Source organism: Vidua macroura, chromosome 8 (genome assembly GCF_024509145.1).
Source record: "Vidua macroura isolate BioBank_ID:100142 chromosome 8, ASM2450914v1, whole genome shotgun sequence".
Classification (NCBI taxonomy): Eukaryota; Metazoa; Chordata; class Aves; order Passeriformes; family Viduidae; genus Vidua; species Vidua macroura.
This window is the reverse complement of record NC_071578.1, coordinates 289,778-313,181: the sequence shown is the minus strand read 5'-3', so window position 1 is coordinate 313,181 and position 23,404 is coordinate 289,778. Positions and strand designations below refer to the sequence as shown.

Genomic DNA, 23,404 nt, shown 5'->3' with positions numbered 1-23,404 from the left:
TCACATTGCTCTTCATGTCAGTGAAGTGAAGCCTGTTAGGAAATACCAGGTTTGGCTCCTTGTTAGCAATAATAATAATTTTTAAAAGCATATAATCTGCATCTTTGTCTCTGGCTGAAGTGGCAGCATACAGAGCAGGGCAGGGCAGTCACTGCCCTGGGTCACTTTTGTTGGCTCAGTCAGTCCAGTGACACATACAAGGTTTAACACCGAGTCTCTGTATTAACAGCATCAAATGAAAGACAAAGAAGAGCTGGGAGAGAGACTTCCTGATTTTACTGTAAAATATTCTGTATTAAATTGGAAAAAGTTGCTAGAGGTTGCTTTTCAAATATGGGCAATTCTCATTGTACTTGTTACTCAGTTCATAACGATGGTGATACAAATAGGCAGTGAAAGCCCGAGGTTTTGGTACTGTTTGGTAGTGTTTGCCACCAGGGAGAGACGATGGCCTGGCTGTGCCACCAGGGACAGACATGGCCTGGCTGTGCCACCAGGGAGAGATGATGGCAAGGCTGTGCCACCAGGGACAGACATGGCCTGGCTGTGCCACCAGGGAGAGATGATGGCAAGGCTGTGCCACCAGGGACAGACATGGCAGGGCTGTGCCACCAGGGACAGACAATGGCCTGGCTGTGCCACCAGGGACAGACATGGCCTGGCTGTGCCACCAGAGACAGACATGGCCTGGCTGTGCCACCAGGGACAGACATGGCAGGGCTGTGCCACCAGGGACAGACATGGCCTGGCTGTGCCACCAGGGACAGACATGGCCTGGCTGTGCCACCAGGGACAGATGATGGCCTGGCTGTGCCACCAGGGACAGACATGGCAGGGCTGTGCCACCAGGGACAGCTGCTGGGCTGGCTGTGCCACCAGGGACAGACATGGCCTGGCTGTGCCACCAGGGACAGACATGGCAGGGCTGTGCCACCAGGGACAGATGATGGCATGGCTGTGCCACCAGGGACAGACATGGCCTGGCTGTGCCACCAGGGACAGATGATGGCCTGGCTGTGCCACCAGGGACAGATGATGGCATGGCTGTGCCACCAGGGACAGATGATGGCATGGCTGTGCCACCAGGGACAGATGATGGCCTGGCTGTGCCACCAGGGACAGATGATGGCATGGCTGTGCCACCAGGGACAGACATGGCAGGGCTGTGCCACCAGGGACAGACAATGGCCTGGCTGTGCCACCAGGGACAGACATGGCATGGCTGTGCCACCAGGGACAGCTGCTGGGCTGGCTGTGCCACCAGGGACAGATGATGGCATGGCTGTGCCACCAGGGAGAGACGATGGCCTGGCTGTGCCACCAGGGACAGACATGGCATGGCTGTGCCACCAGGGACAGATGATGGCAGGGCTGTGCCACCAGGGAGAGACATGGCCTGGCTGTGCCACCAGGGACAGCTGCTGGGCTGGCTGTGCCACCAGGGACAGACATGGCAGGGCTGTGCCACCAGGGACAGACATGGCAGGGCTGTGCCACCAGGGACAGCTGCTGGGCTGGCTGTGCCACCAGGGACAGCTGCTGGGCTGGCTGTGCCACCAGGGACAGACATGGCCTGGCTGTGCCACCAGGGACAGATGATGGCCTGGCTGTGCCACCAGGGACAGACAATGGCCTGGCTGTGCCACCAGGGACAGATGATGGCCTGGCTGTGCCACCAGGGACAGATGATGGCCTGGCTGTGCCACCAGGGACAGCTGCTGGCCTGGCTGTGCCACCAGGGACAGCTGCTGGCCTGGCTGTGCCACCAGGGACAGCTGCTGGCCTGGCTGTGCCACCAGGGACAGCTGCTGGCCTGGCTGTGCCACCAGGGACAGCTGCTGGGCTGGCTGTGCCACCAGGGACAGACATGGCATGGCTGTGCCACCAGGGACAGCTGCTGGGCTGGCTGTGCCACCAGGGACAGCTGCTGGCCTGGCTGTGCCACCAGGGACAGCTGCTGGGCTGGCTGTGCCACCAGGGACAGCTGCTGGGCTGGCTGTGCCACCAGGGACAGACATGGCAGGGCTGTGCCACCAGGGACAGCTGCTGGGCTGGCTGTGCCACCAGGGACAGCTGCTGGCCTGGCTGTGCCACCAGGGACAGACATGGCAGGGCTGTGCCACCAGGGACAGCTGCTGGGCTGGCTGTGCCACCAGGGACAGACATGGCAGGGCTGTGCCACCAGGGACAGACAATGGCCTGGCTGTGCCACCAGGGACAGACATGGCAGGGCTGTGCCACCAGGGACAGCTGCTGGGCTGGCTGTGCCACCGTGGTTACGCAGCCAGACGCGGCTCAGGCCCAGCCCTGGAGCAGAGCCAGCCCTGTGCTGCTCCCAGCTCCAGCCCTGTCCCCTGGCAGTGCCAGGTGGGATCGCAGAGTCCCACAGCAGTCTGTGCTGGAAGGGACTGTCCAGGTCCAGCCCCCTGCCACGGGCAGGCTGGTGCAGCTTGCCCAGAGCAAGGACTGAGGTGGGAAAGACTGGGTCTCCAAGGACATCAGCCTGGGAAGGCACCTGGCTTCTGGCTGTGGAAAGGAGTGTACTGAAACAGGACTTTGTGCAGGGCAGGGTGCTGAGGGGTTCTACTCGTCCTCATGGTTGAGTGGAAGAACAACCATTGTGGAATCCTAAACCACACGCTGCTACAAACCATGTACAAAAAGAGTAGAGTAGAGTAGAGTAGAGTAGAGTAGAGTAGAGTAGAGTAGAGTAGAAAAAAATAGTAACCTTGTGGTTATTTTTTGTCACGTGGCACGTAGGCTTTGTGCTGGTTCTGGCTTTGGCTCCTGATGGTCAGTGCTGTCACCAGCACATTCCTGGACAGCCAGCTCGCTGCTGTAGGTACTGGATTTGCAGCTGTGTCACACCTCTGGCTGTGTGGCTGCCCAGGAAGACTGTTGCAGAAGTACCAGGTCAGTGTAGCTAAGCCAAAGGCACCAGAGCGGTACAGATGAAATTATTAATAATCCCAGTTTCTCCAGCAGGTTGCCATAGCATTGTGTTTTCCTTCTTCATCTGTGCAAGAACGAGAAACGATGATTTCAGTGTCCTCAAGGTTGATGCCCTTGCAAGAAGCTCTTCTGTGCCTCAAATCTGTGACCCTCCTTTGAGGCTGCCTTGTTCTTCTGCAGTTCATCTTTGTTATGTTAATTTAAAAATTTAACAGGTTTATTAATCCTGCAGAATTTATTATAGTCAAACATGAGATATTATTAAGTTGCTATTGTACAGAGCATTTACCTTTGCTGTTGGAATGACTTGTCCTCTGCATTGGCAGACACAGAAACATTCATTTTGTTTCCTAATTAGGAGAGCTGCAATCAGGAACCATGACAGGGTTCAGCTCCTCGGTGTACAGCATGCCAGGTTCCATAGTGCAGGCTTTATAAAATTCTCTTTAATTCAAGAACAGAATATCATTAACTTTGTAAGTGGATGAATACAATGGACAAGCAATTTAATTAACTTCTAACATTGGATGTTGGACAGGAGACAAAATGAAATTATGCACATATTTCTTATGCAGGCAGTCAACCTTGAAAGGGGCTTGATTGTGATGGGTCAGACAAGGGGACAGCTTTGTCCAATTATTTGATGTTTAGTCCTAGAATATGAAATTTGAAATTTGGTACTTTGTAAATCAATCATCTCTTATTTTGAAGCAGCTACAAAGGTTCTCTGAGATACAAAACAACCACCAGTGACTGTGACATGCTAAATACAACCTTTTACCACATGGTACTTTCCTATTTGTAGATGACCTGTATAATGCTAAATGAAATGGGCATTAATGCCTCCTCATCAAATTGAATTTGTCATCTTGAGTGTATTATGTAAGAACATATAAATGAAATACAGTATTGATTTAAAGTTTTCAAAATTAAAATTATTTAGCATCAGCTCAGTGTAGTAAGAGTCACACAGTCTACCAGTTTTCCCCAAGGTAATGTGTCTTTTTTTTTTTTACCAGAAGAAAACTGTGGTGAAGTGTTGAGCATCTGTCAGTGTTTCCACCTGCTCAGAATGCACAGGGGTGGGGTCCCAGCTGCAGTGGCACTGCTGAGGGCACACCCTGTCCCGTGTGACAGGGGGACAGCCTGGCAGCTGGCACTGGCAGCACTGTCCCCTGCCCAGCAGGCTGAGCTTTCACTGAGGCTGCTCTTCCTGCCCTCTGGCCCTGGCTGCAAAAATAAATGTGAAACAGCAGGTATAATACAGATGAAAAATAATATTCTGCTCTTGCATATTACCTTCTGCAACCTGACATTCAAGCTCTGTTTCTTGAAATTCAAGAAGTGTTGCCACTATCCACATGATAAATCTGGATCTTTGGGTAATTTTTTGAGCTTGTCAAGAATTTTTAACTTCCTGGGGAATAGTTTTGGTTCTCCAAAAGATTCAACAATGAAATTTACCTGGGTATCTTTTGAGGAGAACTTAGGTTTATCCTCTGCTCACAGTTAGAAATTAGACTTTCTTTGTGTCCCTTCCCATCCTGAGGAGCTGGTGAATATTGTGAGCATGGCAGGGGGCTTGGCACTGGCTTTGGCACCCTCGGCAGAGGTTTTGGCTCTCTGGCACACTCGGCCCTTGCCATGAGCCCTCGGGGTGGCCGCATGCAGAGCACGGCCCTGGGCTGCAGCTCTGCTCCTGCATTCCTGCAGCCTCCCTTCTGCACTGGGGCACAGCCAAGCTGGGAGCCTCTTATCCTGATTGGGGCCTCCAGAGTGCTTGAGTAATAGAAATATTAAATAAAAGTGTGATTAATGACTTTGTGAAGGCTCTACTTTGCCTTCAGGAATATTGATAAGTGGCGCTTTTGTAAGTGCTCAGCACACATCCACTTCCTTTAGCTTGGGTTGGTTCCTTGGTCTGGCACTAATCTCGGTTTTCAGAAAAGAACCTCTGTCTGATTTTTTTTAAATTTAATTGATTTGTAATTAAAATATGCAATCTTTTTGTGAAATATGTCAATATCAAAAGTGGCATTAAATATTCTTTGTCCATGCATTAGGTTGCATATAGGTTATTCATTAACTCACTGGACAGGTTTATATAAAGCTCAGAGGTTTTGTTTGTTAATTTTTCTCTTCTTAAATTAACTGGTCCCAAATAATGTTTTTAAATTGAATATGATTTTTCATTTGCTGTAACAAAATTATTAAGAGAAGGGAATAGAGGTGGATTGTGTTAGCTGAAGATCCCTCATTTTTCTGTTAGTCTTCAGAATAGGAGAATTAAAACTCCTGGGGCTAGGTTTTTGTTCCAGAAAATGTGCCATGATGGTTACTGTTAGCAGAGACCTCTCTGAGGTATCTGTAATGACCAGGACTGCAAGCAAGTTCTTTTTTATGTTGATCTCTTGATTAAGCATTTAAGTGACTTGGGATTTAGATATCTTAGAATTTTCAGAATAGTTACTCCAGTCTGTGGTGTAGACAAGTCTCAACCTTGAATTAAACCTAAATAGATAAACCCATCTGAATATACCAAAATCCTGTGAAAGAGACTAGAAATAAACAGTACAAGATATAAAGCTATGTATGAACACTTACAGATCAGTTCTTTCCTCAACTACATTTAATTTGACTATTATAAAAGCAAAACAAAAAAAATAGTATTTTTAAAAAATTATTTGTATTTTTTTAGTGATAAATTTGTAGTGATTATCCCTCTTGATATTTGCACTGTTACTGGCTTCACACTTGAAAGGGCTGCTCTGAACAAAAGAAGGAAGAGTGAGGAAGCAGTGCTAGACGTTGCAGGTGCATCTGCTGATGCTCAAGGGCTGCACAGCAAAGATTGCAGCATTCAGAGGAGTCAAGGATGTCTGGAAACCACAGTGAGTGTTCTGAGAGCTCACTGAAGCTGGGAGCACGGGCACTGAGAGCTGACTCACCTGGCACAGGGCAGGCCCAGGTGGAACTTCCCAGCCTCATGCAGATGTGCACCTGGAAGAGTCGGTCTGAAAAATGGACAGATCCGTGAAATAAATGGATTACAAATAAAGTAGAATTTTTTAAGGCAGAAGAACTTTTAAAGACAAAACCAGTATGTGGAAATTATTTTAGAAATGCAGAAGGATATTTGGAGCTATGGATCTAGTACAATTATAGTCAAGAAATTCCCAGGATTTAGGGACTCCTAGAGCTGGACACCCTTTTTTATCCCTCCCAGCTGCATGTGCTGCTTCCAGAAGTATCTAATACTCCAGCAAAACTGTCTTAACTGGGAAGTGGGCACTGGAGACACTGCTGAAATACAGCTGCAGGTGGCTTCTTCACAACATGGGTATTACAAATAAAATATATGTATTATTTATTTATAGACATTGTATGTTTAGATTATGATGCATAATATTGGCTTAGGCTTTATGGAGTAAGAGAATCTGCAGTGCCAGTCCTGCCACTGGTTTTAGTCCTTCTGAGTGGACAGTTCCATTTGGTTCAATGGAAATATCCCATGTAACTGAACAGGTGTTTTGAATACAGGCCAAGGTCTGTTTTGAGAGAGTTTCTGAAGTTTGTCAGTGAGTATTTGGAGCCCACCCACTCTGACACTTTATTAAAGGTGCAATTATTCAAATGCTGTTGAAATGCAGCTGATAGCTGTGTTTGCAGTGCAGAGCTGCAGGAGCAGGGTGGAATTGTTTGGAATGGTTGGATCGGGCTCCGTCTGTCTGCGCTTCAGGTGGAGCAGGCTGTGCAGGCAGGCTCAATGGCACTTTAATTGTATGTGCTTTAGCTGATAACTCTAATTCAGGAAATGATAAATTGCTGGACACCTAATTTGTTTGCAAATAAGAAGTGATAGAGTATTTTATAATGACTTGATCAGTGTACCCAGCCTGGTTTTTTAACCTTGAATGGGTATTAGATGGTTGGTGTTAATTTGGCTGTAGTGGATTGAGTGTGCACAGAACCACAGGCAAAAACTGCACCATCCCTTGTGTGTACTTCATCATTCACTGTTCAGGTGTGCTGCCTCCAGCCTGTACTGCAGCCTGCCCTTCCTTTGTTTTTGGGAAAGTGGCAGCTGTATCAAAACCGACATTTTATGGCAAACTAAGGCCAGATGTTTTTACGAAGTGTTTCCAAACTGGCACAAAAGCCCGAGACAGCCGTGTCTTGTTCCCAAGCAGAATTTCGGGGCTGTTTTGCTGTGGCTGTACCCATGTCAGGGTACCTGCAGGCCAGGTGCCCCATCAGCTGAGGCCATGCTCAGGTGCCCCCAGTCCCTGGGAACAGGGTCTGGCCCGGGCAGGAGAGCACCCAGAGCCCCGCAGCCCTGGCTGGGTGGTGGCAAGCAGCCACTGGGCACGGGCAGCCACCGTGCTGGTCCAGGCCCCGCGTCCTCCCCTTCCAGGTTCTTCTGTTTGAAGTCCCTGAAACGTCGCTGTGACACGAGCGAGCCCAGACTGGGAGTCTCCGTGGCAGCTCCAGTGTGACATTGCTGTCAGCCTGTCTGGGGTGGCAGCCGCCACCAGTGCCAGGCTGGCCCTGAGCGAGAGGTGGCCACTCACAGACTCCATCCTGCTAATGGGAAACTAATGCCTGCTCTTGCTGTTTGGGTTTATAAACATGTGAAATGCTTTTTAAATTGTTGGTGGCAAAGCAGGCACACAATCAATAGAGTCAGGCGTGCCAAACTCACTGTTGACATTCAGCAGAGCCAAAAAGGCTGGTAGGAGATAAGGGCTTCCTGTCAGCAGTGCTCGCGCTAATTCATATTCAGACATTGTCATGTTCCATGATAAATGAATTCCTTGAACTATATTGATATAGGAGGTTAAACATTGAAAAAGTTGGGCTGAACTTTGACTTTAAATATTCATTAAAGCTAATTATGGATTTTATGACTACATGAATTACAGTTTCTGTGTCATCATTGGCAATTTATTTTAAATATATTTAAAGCAATCTTTATATATTAACTGTCACATTTAGTGAGGTAATGCAGCAAATGTTTACTCTGTACAGTAATTAAACTTTTATTCATCTATTTCCTTTTTGCATTAAATATCCACAGTTGAAATGGTGGACATTAAAAAGAAATTATGCCAATTAACTGTTTAAAAAAACCCTATAGCTATTAAAATCGTCAAAATTTTGTGGCAAAATTCCTGTATAATTAAAGGAATAGTGCTTTTAATAATGCCGGATGTGTAATCCATCAGAACCAATTGTTTCTCTTGCCATCAGCACTGGTTCTCCCAGATGAGTCTTTCTGTATGGATTAATGAAAGAAATCTCTAAAACCATAATGAGTATCATTCTGGAACCTAATTAAATGCACTGAATGTTCAACTTCAGTGTGCTAACAGAAAGAAGATGCCTGTTTTTTTCTCCATAGTACTTTTCTGGGGAGATGTGAAGCTCTTCTGATGAATGTGCTCCCCTTAGGTTCAGTGTGCTCTCCGTGTCTCCAGCTGCGGTACAGGTGTGCACACAGCCTGGTAGGATTGGTCAGGTACTTCTGTCAGCCCGGAAAAAGCATTTTGTTAACAGCAGCGTTGCCTGAGATAAAATGCCTGGCCTTTCCCTGGGTCCTGAGCGTTTCCATAAGGGCCATTCTCACAAAGGCCAGGATGTGTTTGCCTGTGTACTCTGCAATTAGTGACCGTGATATCGAAAGAGGTCCTGGGACTTTGCAAAGGAAATTTTCCCTGCTGTGCCTACAGGATGTGGGTGCTGGTCTGTGACTGATTTTAGGGGTGTTAAAGCCAAGCTGTTGGTTACAGTGAACAGGGGGACAGCAGAAGAATCAGTTTTACTCTCTTGCGTGTTTCTTAAGAACTTGGCCAAGCTACAGATGAGTATTCATGGCTGTGCCACCTGACTTTCTGTTTTGGCACTGAGTTGCTGGCAGTGAATGTGTGGTATTTCCTCGTGGCCAGGGGTATTGCTGTGAAGTGTCCATGTGCTTCTGGGTGTAACTGGGCACCTCAGACTCTGATTAAGTCCTTTCTGTCTTGTCAGCTCCTGACTTTATTAATAAGTAAGGTATAAATCAAGGATTGACAGAATCATGGTTTGGGTTGGAAGGGACCCCAAATCCCACCCAGTGCCACCCCTGCCATGACAGGGACACCTCCCACTGTCCCAGGTGCTCCAGCCCCAGTGTCCAGCCTGGCCTTGGGCACTGCCAGGGATCCAGGGGCAGCCACAGCTGCTCTGGGAATTCACCCTGTGCCAGGGCTGCCCACCCTGCCAGGGAACAATTCCTTCCCAGTTCACCTGGCTGATCAGTCCTGGGAATAGCATTTACTGTCCCTGTATCCCTGAGGCCAACAGGTTGGGCTGGTCTAGAAGCTTCTGGTGGTACTGAGTACAATGACCTTGATGCAGTTACAGACCCAGGGGCTGCCAGGTTGGCCTGATGAGCTGGGGACTTCCTGATCCGAGCCTAACTGTGGGCCATCCATTCATTGCTCCGCCCTAAGGCTGCTGAAATAGAGCTCACACTGGTCTGTGTGTTTGCAGGCTGCTTGGAAAATCAAGTAGAGAAGCCTGTGGCTGCTGCCTGCACTTTATTCCAGTGAGACGTGTGGTGAGCAGAGTGTGAGCCATCCCTGGGCAAGCCGTGGGCAAGCAGTGCTCCATGAGCCATCCCTGGGCAAGCCCTGGGGCAGCACTGCTCCATGAGCCATCCCTGGGCAAGCCCTGGGCAAGCACTGCTCCGTGTGCCATCCCTGGGCAAGCCCTGGGCAAGCACTGCTCCATGAGCCATCCCTGGGCAAGCCCTGGGGCAGCACTGCTCCATGAGCCATCCCTGGGCAAGCCCTGGGCAAGCACTGCTCCGTGTGCCATCCCTGGGCAAGCCCTGGGCAAGCACTGCTCCGTGTGCCATCCCTGGGCAAGCCCTGGGCAAGCACTGCTCCGTGTGCCATCCCTGGGCAAGCCCTGGGGCAGCACTGCTCCATGAGCCATCCCTGGGCAAGCCCTGGGCAAGCAGTGCTCCGTGTGCCATCCCTGGGCTAGCCCGGGGCAGCAGTGCTCTGCTCAGGTGACCGGTATATATTTAATATACAGGTGACTGTATATATTTAATCCCCTGTTCTAACCCGCAGGCTGGGCTGTGCCTGAGCCCTGAGCCCAGAACTCGGGCTGCTCGGGGGATGAGAGCCTGCAGGCTGATGTGCTCAGGGCTGGGGCAGCGCTGCCTGCAGGGCACAGCTGCAGGAGCTGCTTCGTCCCTGCTTCGTCCCTGCTCTGGGGAAGTCAGCCTCAGTGGCCCTTGGAGTTAGGCTCCAGGTTTCTGCTGTGGAGAGGGCTGCAGTACTCCTGGGTCTGCTGGTCTGTGTGGTGCAGCACTGATGTCTCTGCCCGAGGAAGGGAGGGACAGTGCACAGCATGACTGCTGAGCTGCATTTCAGTACAAGCACCTCTTTACAGGTGGTGTGGAATTTCTGCTAACAGCAGAAGTCATCCATCTCAGCAACCTTTCACATGGAACAAATAATAGCTTTCTTTCTTCATGTTTGAGATATTTAAAAGTTAAGATGTTTGGGTGGTTTATAATCTATAATGTGCTTCTGTCTTGTATCACTTAGATATTGTATGTGCTGCTGTTGCTGCTGCTGCTATATGCACCAGCTCTGCTTTTTCCAAAGGATACTGAAATTGTAAATAAGAAAATAAAGCAAAGCTCTTCAACTTTAAATTAATCTAATTTAACTTTATTGTTAACCGACATTTTATGAGAAATAAATTGAATTAACATAATCGCCTCAACAAAAGGGCCTAGGCAGTAGGCCTTGGAAGGTTTTTTTAATATATTTCATTGTGTTAGGGCACAGAATTATAAGTGCACTCTATCAGTTTTGCAAGTCTACATTTATGTACCTAAGCCTGATTAAGTCTATAACAATGCGGAAAGTAGTGATAGCTGTAATTTCCATTCCATTATAGCTTTGATTCTTTTTAGTGTGGTGTTTGGAATTGCACAGTCCAATCCAGTCTGAATGTTAGTGGTATCAGCTCCTGAAACTTGACAGAGTTATTTCATCACTGTCCCAGATTCATTGTGCACGAGTAGTTGATGCTCAGTGCCACAAGTGTAGACTGTCAAACTGAACTTCTGCTGCATAAGTCTTAAAAATTAGTTTTTAAAAATGAGATTAAAACTCTACAAAGTCAAGCAATGAACAAATTGTGACACTCAGAAATGAAGTTGCAGCTTAAGCATGAATGGCAGTACTGTTTTTAATAGAGTTATGACACCCTAAGTGAAATAGGGTTTAGAGCATCTGGTTTTTTTCTTGGTTTAGTTGTTGTTATGCTACATAGAGAAGCTTTGGAGTTCACAATTCTGTCACCTCGATTTAAATGGTCACCTGTTTTGAGTATTATTCGTACCTGAATTGGATCGGTCACTATTTCCAATTACTTTTTTTTTACTTAGTCATAAATTTCCATCTCAGCTGAGGCATGGGGAATTCCAATGAAAATGAAGGGAAAAGTTTACCAAGAGGGTGGTCAGACACAGGAGCAGCAGCTCAGAAGGGAAGGCAGGAACTCTGCAGCTCAGGAGAGTTCTGAGTCTCCTGGACAGTGCCCTGGGCAGCCTCACTGACAGGGCTTGGGCTGTCAGAGGTCCCTTCACAGCATGATTCTGCTGTCCTGCATCGTGGGGAAAAAGGAAAAGCTCACTTAAAAACATCACTTAGATGTTACAGGATTGCCATGTGTTACTGACATAGCCTAGGATTTCCCATTCCAGGATCCCTTTTTCATTTGCTTTTAAATTTTTCCAACAGTATGCATTTGGGATGATACTTTCCAGATGCTTGCCAAGGCTTCTTTCTTTTTCTTCGGAAGGCCATGTAAGAAAAAAAGCTTTATCCTTATACTGAGTTCTTAAAGAGTATTGTTATATAGCAAATGTTACCCTTATATATGTCAGATTTTGCCCTATGCTTTGAAGAAAGAGATGGGCCAGATGGGAATATCAGGTGGCAGCAGTTTTGTCTTGTACCAGGATTTATTTTCTCCTGGCAATGTGTCCTTGTTGCAGCACACTTAGCCTTGAGTCCTTCACAGGGATGTCCCCTGCACTTCCTTGTTCTCTTGCTCTGTTATAAAAAGGGAACCCTTTTTATAAAAAGGCCTGAAGGAATCTGCCTGGGTCGCAGGGACGTGCACTCATCAATTAAACATGTGGCACTGTTTTCTGTTGGATGGACTAATATCTCAAGGAGATGAGTAGGACCTCATGTTTGTGCTTTTGACAAATCAGCAAATGTCCAATCCCTGGATGTGCAGCATCTCATATAAATAATGCAGAGTCACCGAACCAAGCCCTGCTGTGCTGGGAGGGGCTTTGTTGTTGGAGAGGAAAAGATGGAATGAAACTAAATCATCCTTTTTGGTTAATCTGTTGCTTCTTTTATTCTTCTTAGTAAGAGTTTATCCAGTAACAGGCTGGGGTTTTTTTCAGTTTCTTCTGAGTGCATCAGATGTATCTAAAGGCTCATCAAGTTGTCCTTTTAATTTTTTTGTTGTTTTGGTTTTTTTAAATATTCCAGCATAAAATCTATTTGCCCCGTTTCTTACTTGATTTTCATTTGCTCTCTTCTAATATGTAATTTTCCTCTCATGAACTGGGGAAAAGCAGTAAATGACCTGCTTGTGGAGAAGGCACAGCCAGCAGCAAGCTCGTGGTCCCTGTGCGTGTCACCGAGGCAAAGCTCCCGTGGCACCAAGGGAGGGACCGTGAGCCCCAGGGTGGGCAGCCCTGGAGGGGCAGCTGGAGAGGAGCCTGCAGCTCCAGCCGCAGCAAGGCACAGGGGGCTGTCCCTGTTGAGGAGCTATTCCAGTTTCAGGGTAGGAAAAAGCCACGTCAGGCTGTGTTGGAAGGTCGTGGAGCCTCTTCTGCAGAGGCTTTGACTGTAAGTTAGAAAACTTCAAAATTGCCCTTGTTTCCTGTACCACATGCTCTAAAAGCTTTGGTTTTGCTTTGAAAGCGAAGAAGAAATGGTCAGGTTTTTGTAACAGAATTGAGGGTCTGTTTTTGGGGCTCAGAAAGGCCCAAAGAAAGGCCAGAGAAAGGCACTCTGCAGGTGCTCAGGTGTCTGTGTCACCTATCACATCCATCCGTTTGGTGCTTCAGTGTACACCTGGCAGTGCCCTTATCATAGTCAGCTGTCAGAGGTCATCTTCATCATGACTGATGAAATCTCAGAGAAGCAGCAAAAGAAATTAAAAATTTTATAGATCTTAGAAAATGTAAACATCTGTTTATTAGTATTTAATTTCTTGAGTTTGGGTTTTTTTGTAATTGGAAAGCCTGATGCTCTTTTGGGTTTTGTTAGCCAAAGTACATATTTTTTATATATGATATGATATGATATGATATGATATGATATGATATAATATAATATAATATAATATAATATAATATAATATAATATAATACAAAAATATTTAATTCCGTGTTTTATTGGATTTTTTTTACAGGCTCTAGGAAGTTTTTACTTTCTTCATGAATCTTTGAAAAACATCTACCAGTTTGATTTTAAAGGTAAGCAAAGGAATTAAATGTTTTTAATGGTTGGTTGGCTTTATACATCAAGGCAGCTTTTCCATCCTCTTTTCTGCTGGTGGTACCTGGCAGTGTTTCCATTTTATGTAAAATGCAGGCAGGTCCCTTGGTGACAGGTGTTGCTTTTCTTACCTTTTATAGACCTTTTAGGAGGAGTCAATGGATGGCCACAGGCTGCAGGCCAGAGCATTAATCATTGCCATACACCCTTAGGTCCATAGGGATCCCTGAGGATTTCAGAGGAACTCTGAATGGCCACAAGGTTCTTCCATGTAGATCAGATACAGGACCAAGACCTTAACTGTCCAACAGTGATGGTCATTTTGCAAAGCAGCTGAGGTAGATTTATGGCTTAAATTACTTGGGAGCAGAGCAGGTCAGTAGGAGGGTGGCACTGTTTTAACCCACAATGATCCCTGGGTTGGAGGTCTTGCCGTGTCTCACAAGTTTGAAAGTAATGCTGGGCTATGTAACTTAAATATTAGAAATATCATAGAAAATTACTGAATGCTTCCTGAGGTGAATATAGAAAATATTATATAAAATTTATGTTATTTCAGTTGAGAACTGTGTATATTTAATACAAAAATATCCTGAGCTTCATTTAGCTTACTGAGCTGAGTCACATTAATACTATGTCTAGCATCCCATTAAGGTGAGGCACTGTTGAGATGGTAGTGACTATGGACTGAACTAATTGTCATAATTGTATAGATTAATTATTTTTGTTCTCAGCAGATTCTCTCTGCTCACATAATTGAGGGTATAGGATCTTTCTGCCCTGAAATATTTGAACAGTAGTTCTGTGTATGTACAATTCAAGACCTAGCCAACCTAAGTCCTCCTGTGACCTCTGCTTTCAGTGCTGAAGGACCATTTTTGCTGTAATATCACAGACAGAGTGATTTTATTTCTGGCAAACCATATGGGAACACTCCCCAGCAGAGCTGGCACTCCTGAGAGCTCGTACCTGGGCTTGGTCCCTGACAGGAGCAGCTCTGCAGGTGCTCAGGAATGAAGTGTGCACGTGGTGGGGAGGCTGGGGGGGCTGGGGGCTCCCAGGGGTCCCCAGGCCCTGGGTGGGACAGTTTGCTGTCCACTGTGTGGCCGTTTGTTCATTCTGCCATGCCAATGGCTTTGTGAGCCAGTGGCTGGGGAGCTGTCTCAGCACACCTGAGCCCTCAGCTCCACCCCATCAGCAGCAGAGGAGCAGCAGCAGTTTCACCCCAAACTCCACCTGAAGGTCCCTCCCTTGGTCACAGATGGGAGGTGTCCTGCTCCTGACAGGGACATGACAGCTGCTTCAGGAAAAGAGGAGCTTTCTGGATTTATTAGTCCTTTGTTGGCAGCTTATTTGCTACTGTACAGCTTTTAAAGAAAGCGTAAAAAATTTTTAAAAGTGAGAAAATGGAAGAAAACGTATACAGGAAAACAATTCATAGAAAAACAATGAACAGATGCTTGTTTCAGAAAAGAAATGCTTTAAATGGTCGCTGCTTTGTTTTCTTGGCAAAACCTTAGCAGAGCCAACTTGCCAATGTGAACCATGCTCAAAAGGATGGGTTCGGCCCAAACATCATTGAGAAGGAAAAAACTCTTAATAAAAATCAAGGAAGTGGGTGAATAGGTGTTGCAAGTCACACGCTGTTCTTGTCAGAGCAGAATCCATCTCCCAGCATAGGGTTTGTAAAATATGACCCCAAAGGTTCCCATCTTTCAGGGGAAATGTAAAACTTGCCTCTTCTCTCATGACTATTGACGTTTTCACAGTGTATTAAGCTCTTAAATCAGAAGAAAAATCCAGATGAATACAAACATTCTCTGCACAAAAATCATTATGAAATTTTGGTTCTACTCAAAAGCGTGCAAAAAAATAGATGTTTATACACAATTCAGTATTCCTGGAACATCACTGTTGCTTTTCAAAATTCACTGCACAGTTGGATGTGACTGAATACAGACTGGAAAAAAAAGATTGTCACTGTTTTTCAGATCTCAGGAAGACATATCTCCATTTTGAAAAAAGAACAGTTTTCTCCTGCAGCCTCACATATTATATGCTATAGTGTAGATCTGTTGAGCTGTTTTCACAGTGGTCAGAGGCCCAAAAGTTTGCTTACAATTCAAACTAGTGCCAAGCTGTCTGTTCTGAAGGGATGTCCTCTAAGAGAGGGGGTTTAGGCCGGTTCCAGCTGACCACTTGTGTTTACAGAAGGAATCTTGTTTTCTGGAGTGAAGTCAGCAGTGGAGTGGAGCTGGTGTTAGCTGCAGCCAGGCTGTGCTGCCCCTGCGTGCTCTGCTCTGCACTCCTGTCACAAGGAGCCTCTGGCTCACGCAGGGGATGGAGAGGTGCCTCCCTTTGCCAGCTGCTGCCTGTCACTGAAGTTCTCCCAGCAGATGCCTTCAGTCCTTAAAGTTCTGCCAAGTCTTTTCTGTAACTCAGAAGGCATCAGGATCTCTTTGCTGACACTGTTAAACTTGCTGAAAGAGGCACATCCATTCACAGTCTACTTAGAATGATGCCAGATCAGTTTATCAGGATATTTGTTCAGTTGTCCTGTGGGAGCCAGGCCTCAGAGTGGTTGGTGCATAAAGAATGATACCTTTTTTTTCCCCGAAGACATAGGGCTGCATTACAGTAAATGCTTCCTCAGATATCCAGTAGGACTGAACAGTTTTGGAGTCTTGATAATACTTGGAGTTTTTCTTTTGTACATTCCCAGTTGAAACTGAATCCAGTTGAGTGGGTCCAGCATAGTGGCAGCTGCACATCAGCTGCCCGAGCTCCTGTGTCAGAGGAGTTAAACTGAGTCAGGTTCTCACCTTAGATATGCCAGTACATTGTACTCATCAGGTGAGAAACCAAGTGTAAGGTGGATCAAGAAGGAGAACCTCTCATTCATGAGCTGAGTAGATCCATGGGAGTCTGTGTTGTTTCTGTCTATGATGAAATTGTTCATTAGAGACTTTGGAAAGTGATGTGCATCACCACTGAGTCTCTTGTACAAGTCCAACACCCATTCCAGCTGTAAAAATCCATGCCTCGTGTGCTGATGGCCAGAAAGGGTTGATCTGAAGGAGCCTGGGGGCTGCAGGGTCTCAGAGCAGCTGAGGTGGGATTTGGGTGCAGGGCTGTACAGAGACCAAGCTCACAGTTAGAGCTCCACCACTTCATAGGGCTCTGGATGGTAGAAATGGCAATACCATAACTGTGCAGCTTCAAGGTGTCTGATAGAAACAGGGGTGTTTATTTCCCCCCAGAACAGTCCAGTGCTTGTACATTTTTGGTAAGATCCTGTTGATTTACCAGCTGTTTTGCTGATGCTGCTGCTTTTCCAATAAGTGTGAGAAGATGCTTGTAATGTTGAAGTTACGTGTGTTAATTTTGATTTATCTCTCCTCCTAGCTAAGAAGTATAAAAAGGTTACTGGGAAAGAAATCTACTCTGACACTTTAGAAAGCACACCCATGCTGGAAAAAGAGAAGTTTCCACAGGATTATTTCCCTGAGGTATGTACAGAACTGTGAAGCATTTCCAAATACTAGGTTTGATTCTGATTTCCTCTGACTACTCTTGAGCAGCTCCTCTCAGTGATAAGGGCAGAATGGAATCTTGGAATTTTGTCTGTCTGTTTCTTGACACCTGTAATACATGTTTTAAGTCATGGCACGATGTACCAAAATGCAGTAAGAAATCCTCGTGAGGGGTGAGGACAGTGATGAAAGGATTGATTTGTGCAAAGCCTGGCAGAGTGGCAGTGTGCCACGGCAGGGCTGTCTCAGGAGCTCCTGGCAGCTCCGAGGCCACGGCTCTGGATCCTGCCAGGCCGGCCAGCACGGGGAGCTCACTCTGCTGCCAGGGACACCCGAGCCAGACACACACTGGCACTGGCCTAAGGCTGCCCTCACACTCACTTTTGCTCTTGTTCTGTAAGAACTGGGGGGTGCTGGCGGTTTGAGATTGCTGGTCTTGTCAAAACCAGAAACAAAAGCAGAGCTGAGGGGTTTCTTGCACTGCACCTGAAAGTGCAGACTCTCTTCTTTGATGTTTCCTTTAATTTTCTCAATTTTAATTAAGAACATCTAGAACAAGGGTGTTTAATGGTTAATGTTCTCCTCAAACCACATGAATAAATTTGTTGAACTCCTGTAACATTTGTGGATCGAACAGGCATGTCACTACTTCAATAAAAGGAAGAACTAAATAAGCTCCTAAAATTAATTTAGAATTTGTAAATATACACACTTAGAGATATTTACACAGTGCTTGTGTGCTTGGCAGAGCATTTCATAAATAGTTATGGGATTGATAGGATGAAGGTTGTTCTTTTTTCTTGACTTTGATACTAAATGATTTATTTTTATATCTCAGTACTGGAAGGAAAAGTGCCTTTGACATAATTTTGCAAAGCATTTACTTCCTGTGAATAAACATATCAAATACTTAGAAGCTAAGTGTTAAATACTTTGAGGGAGCTGGAGCCATTCCTCAGGTGCTTGTTTTCCCCTCGGTGGCAGTGAGCTGTGGTAGTGCCTGGCAGTGCTGTGCCATGGCTGAGGGCACTGCAGAGCCTCAGCACCAGACAAGCTGTGCTTTGCTCACTGATACCTGGGGAGAGCTATTTCCTCCTTTATTTACTTCACTGCTATTGCTTCACTGTGAGACTGTAACTTTTCAGCATTGTTTATTCCCCCTCTTGCATCAACAATTCTTCACAGCAGTGGTTGAGTCTTAGGGCTCTCTCACATGCTTTAGTGGAGCAGGAATGGTGCTCAGAGATCAGATGTTCCCACTTCATTAGCAGCTGCAGCTGCTCCTCAATACACCCTCCTGTGCTGCTTTTGGGACGAGGCCATGGCGACTGTGGGGACTGGAACCTGAGGAGCAGCCTTTGGAGGCTGTGACACCCTCATACTGCTCCCATTGGTTCCAGTGCCTTAAACAACTGCTCTGAGCAGAAACCTCTGTGTTTTGGTTGTCAGGGATAGTGTTTACCTGGAGGAGGAACAGACAGGAAGAGAGAAAATCAGCAAATATATGCAATTAAGTAATGAGCAAACCTCCGAAGCAGCTTGGAAGTTCAGTTCTGTTCCTGCCCCCAGCACAATTCCTGGGAATGCTGTTGCAGCCAGACCCGTGGAACAGGCCGGGGCCATGCTGTTGCAGAGCTTTGCACAGAAGGAGAGGAAAGGGACAGGAGGAGAGGAAAGGGACACGGGCTGTGCAGATCTGCAGTGATGTGAGCAGCAGCAGCATCCAAACTGCAGCTCTGCTCCTCGTGCTCACCTGGCCTGCACCCTGGCATCTGCCAGCCCAGTATATTTTCATGTGCTTGAAAAGTGAGAAAATAATTGCAATGATTTTTAGACCATGCTGTTTTTCTTTGGAACTGGAGACAAGAAAATGTCTTAAACACACAGACACAGCAAGAGCAAAAAACAACAGGGAGATAGTTTTGGTTCTCATGTGCGTGTTTCTATATGTAAAGCTAAAATTAATCTTGCTATCACATGTTTTCTCCCTAGACAAATGTTAATAATAGCAATAGCAATTAAAAAGCCACAAAATAGTGTGTATTTTGGAAATTTGGGTTTACCCAGCAGAAGGCACGAGCAGCATATTTGCCCAAACATTACATTGACATGCTCTTGTGTGTTTTAGCCAGACCTTTCATATCACATCTGCAATTTTTTTGTGTGAGAAATGGTTTAAGACTGATTTCTTTTTATTGCAGCTGTTTAAGGATGATCTAAAAGTAATTACAGTGATTGAGGCATAATGCAATTCAAAATAATTACAGCCCACTGCATATAAAACTAACAAAACTTTCTGCTTTGATTTATGTGTCCTCTTGGCAAGGCATAAACCTCAAATGATGCCTCTGGGAGCAACACTCTAGATAATGTTAGGCCATTTTAAAAAAAGCAGATTTGTGTAGTCTATCAGGCCTGAGTAATTTTTTTTTTCTCATAGTGAGAAATTGGTTGTTATCATAGATCACAGATACTGCTCAAAGCTCTTATGAAAGATGAATTAATTTCACTAATGCTTTAATGCAAACCTTTCATGGAGGAGGCTGTATGGTGATAACCTTACTGCAGTCTCTCCTTTCTCAATTATGATTTATGTTGTCTTTTAGTAGATGAAACTGCCTGTATTCACAATCCATCTGCTGGCTAAAGGAATCCTATTAACAGAGGATCTGAGAAGAGACTTAATAATGTAAGGTGAAAGATGTGGTATCCCCTTTCTGGGACATGAAGTAGGATTTTTTTTTTCCTATTTTAAAATGTAGATCACTCTCCGAGAGCATAAGATGACCTATGTCATCTCCACCTGGTTTTATGCTGGCTTACAGATGGTGTAGCAGCTAGTGACTATTTGTTAAAGTAAAAATAAAGATTGTTGCTTTGAAATCTGCCATAAAAAGCAAATTTCTCTTTCCTCCTTCCCAAGCCATAGCTCTTCTTTACATTCTGTTTCCAAAACTTTCTGCATTCCAAATACTTCATTTAGAAATACTGAAGCACATGCATGATCAGAAATACATCAGGCATGTTGTTCAGCTGCAGTGTGTACCTAAGGCTGGGGATGACTCCTCATATCAGAGCTCTGAGCTCCAGCTCCTGGGCTGCATTCGCAGGCCTGAAGCCTGCTAACTTCTGCATTCCTAATGTTAAATAGACAAGTTATTGATAAGTGAATTATTTACTGAAGTTAAAGGAGTTAAGTGTGTTCAAGTTCTGAGTAGCTGAAGGTAGTTTGCAGGTGAGGGTATATACCAGCTGCACAATGAAACAGGAGTTGTTTTGCAGTAGAGGCACAGGTGTTCCTGCTTTATTCACCTCAGCTGTGTGGCCTTTCCCACTGTGAGCTCCAGCTCCTCCCTGGTCTCCTGCCTTCTCTCTGGGCCAGGTAAAAGGCCCAAACCCTCGTGGCTCTGTCCACCACTTGTTGCTTTTTGGCAATGTTTGACTCCATCTGTAGCATTATGGAGCTGCTGGCTTCAAGTAGTTACTGAAGCATCTACTCTAAGGGAAGAAAGGAAGTATTTTGAGGTAGGAACTACATTCTACATTGTTTTCATTTGCCATAATTCAGCTCTGTTTCCTGACTAGTGAATGCTGAGCATGTCGTGAGCACAGGGACGTGGGCTCCTGTGGAAGGCTCTGAGTTCTCACCAGGGCAAGGAAGCCTTGTCAGTGCTGGGTGCTGCTCAGTACCTTGGTTGCTCTTGCTGCCAGTATTTGGTGATTCCTGTTTCAGGTTTCCCTCTGAGCTGTGGTGTTCCTTTAAGGAGCTGCAATTACACTGCAGTCATCACCACTTTAATATGTCTTTCCTTCATGCCCTGCTTTGTATGGTTGAATAAACCCTTTCTGGGTCACTATTTAATTTGATATGGTCCCCGTCAGTAAAATGATGGAGAAAAGATGAATTAAGGCTCTGTGCTGGTCATTATCAATCATGGTTTGTGTGCATTACTTATTGCTCACAGTGCTTTTTGACATTAGCCCTCTCTAACCTCTCTCTTCATGTTAATGCTGCCTGGAGGTCCTTTCCCCCGATGTAGCAGGGGTTATTTATGTAGGTGGTGGTTCTGGGGGGTTTTGAAAGGTCAGCACAATCTCCTCAGGGACTCTATTCACAAAGGAAAAGCTGGCAGAATGTAACTACCAGTTTTCAATTTGTGATTTTAAAAACTGTATTTTTTTTTGGTGAGGACTTCTGATAGTGAGGTGTCAGAGCTGCAGTCGTGGGGCTGGACCAGAGCCGTGGCAGAGACAGCAGAGAGCCTGCCTCTCTCCTGTGTGCCCCAGGAGAGGGAGGGACAGGCCCAGAGGTCAGCTGCCCCGGGGCAGTGCAGGAGCAGGACAAGGGGCAGCAGTTGCAGCAAGGGAAAATCTGATTTAATCTGGAAAACGCTTTCACCATGAGGTTAAACAGCAGGAGACGGGCCCAGACAGGTTGTGGAATCGCTGTTCTTGGAGATGCTCAAAACCCAGCTGAGTGTGACTCTCAGCAAGATGATCTGGTTGGGCCTGTTTTGGTGTTGCATCTTTTGAAGTGCCTTTGCCATTTTGCCAGAGAGGAAAATAGCAAATGAGAAATGGCAGCCTGATTGAAAACATTATCCTGGACCACATTGGGCTACTTGATTTTATGTTCTGTGTAATTATTTTTACGAAGGAAATGGCAAAGCTCCCTTTTTTAATCAAGATTAAATTAGAGCTAATTTTGAATGCTTTTAGCATTTAATTTTTTTCATTGGTTTCCTTCTGAATAAGTGTTGACATCTCTGCTTGTAACTCATGAGAATCACAGAAGAGACCTTACTGGATTGTGGGATTTGTGATCCAGCTGTGGATCCTGTTAGGAAGGATCAGAGTGTTTCCTTTCCAGCCAGCCATCCCCTGAGTGGTTGCTGGACCTGCAGAAGAGGCTAATTCTTCACAGTTAAAAAAATTCTTGCAATAAAGTAGATTATTATTTGAAATATAATTATTATGGTGTTGTTTCTGGTTGGTCTTGGCTGCAGTCACTGTGCTTGTGCCTAAGCAGAAGGGGAGGGAGATGGGTCCCTTTTCCCTGAGGGGTGGTCAGAAGATGCAGACTGGGTTGGACAGGGCTTGGAGCAACGTTTTCTGTTGGAAGGTGTCCCTGTCCACAGCAGGGAAGCTGGAACAAGGTGAAGGTCCCTTCCAACCCAAGCCAGTCTGAGAGTCTATGATTCAAGTCAGCCTGGTTGGGTTTGTGGAGGCCCTTCACTATCTCAGCAGTATTTAGGACTGAGGACTGTCTGTTTTTAGGGAGGAGAATAAATACACCTGGCCAGTGCCTCGGGAGGTTTGGGGGAGTGGTACCTCTGACTGGGGATGCTCTGCTGGGACTGGCAGTTTATTCACAATAAGGAATCAGTCTTTTGCTACAATATCATTGGCAGCATTATTTAGGCCTGTGTGGTACAATATTCATTCCCAGAGCACATTAGCCCAGACACACATGCATTGTTAACAAGGAATAAATAGGATGCAGAATCGTCTTTCCATGGGAGGTTGTAGATTGTGGCAGTGGTGCTGGAAAACCCCTTCTTGAGTGTGAGTGACAGGTGTGGGCCCAAGCTGAGCTGTGGCTTTCTGGTGCAGTTGTGATGAATGGAATCTTTTACCACTACTTACATTCTTGAGTTTTATAGAAATATTGGGTGGCTTAGCTCAGCAAGAGAAATAGCTTTCTAGCAGATCTCATTCGGTTTAATTTGATGTAAATCTCTGATGACATTTTACAGTTCAGGTAAAATTACAAAGAAAACATTTGTGCATAGGCAATAAGAATTTGCTGGTTTAAGCTAAGCATAAATATAGCTGGAAAGCTTTCCTATTTGGTTGTCTTTCATCTGTATACTGCCAGGGCTTTTATTAATTTTACACGTAAGTTTGTAACTGCTGCAGGATCAAAAATGTAATTAATTCCAGGATTTATAAAGGACACAATATCTGTTTTAAAGGTACCTCAGTTTGTGTTCAGTGCTTCTTGGATCTAATGTATGGATGAGCTCTGCTTCATTTTGTTCTTTGTGTCAGTACATTTCACTTTCACAGTATTCTTTACCTAAGGTGATTGGTTCTTATTCTCTTATTTTTCAGTGCAAGTGGTCCAGAAAAGGTTTCATTCGAACAAGGTGGTGTATTACTGATTGGTAAGTTGCACCTTAAAGTTGTTTCTGATTACATTTGGTTTATGTACGTTTGTTAACAGCTGTCTCAAGGAGGTGTTTTCATGTGTAGACTGGTCTGTTCACAGAGCAGGTAGGTTCTACACCTGCTTTGTTGTCTGTTGAGCACGGCGTGCTCGGTAGA

The 23,404-nt window shown here is 45.6% G+C and overlaps 1 protein-coding gene across 4 annotated transcripts in view; it reads left to right on the top strand.

The window, feature by feature from the left end:
* INPP5A (inositol polyphosphate-5-phosphatase A) overlaps nucleotides 1-23,404 on the top strand; it is a 191,643-nt gene that overhangs the window by 88,667 nt on the left and 79,572 nt on the right. For all 4 annotated transcript variants that reach the window (XM_053983614.1, XM_053983615.1, XM_053983616.1 and 1 more), the window contains exons 5-7: nucleotides 13,459-13,522; nucleotides 16,950-17,053; nucleotides 23,192-23,244. In XM_053983614.1, coding sequence (XP_053839589.1) covers nucleotides 13,459-13,522; nucleotides 16,950-17,053; nucleotides 23,192-23,244 — 221 coding nt within the window. The remainder of the gene's footprint in view (nucleotides 1-13,458; nucleotides 13,523-16,949; nucleotides 17,054-23,191; nucleotides 23,245-23,404) is intronic.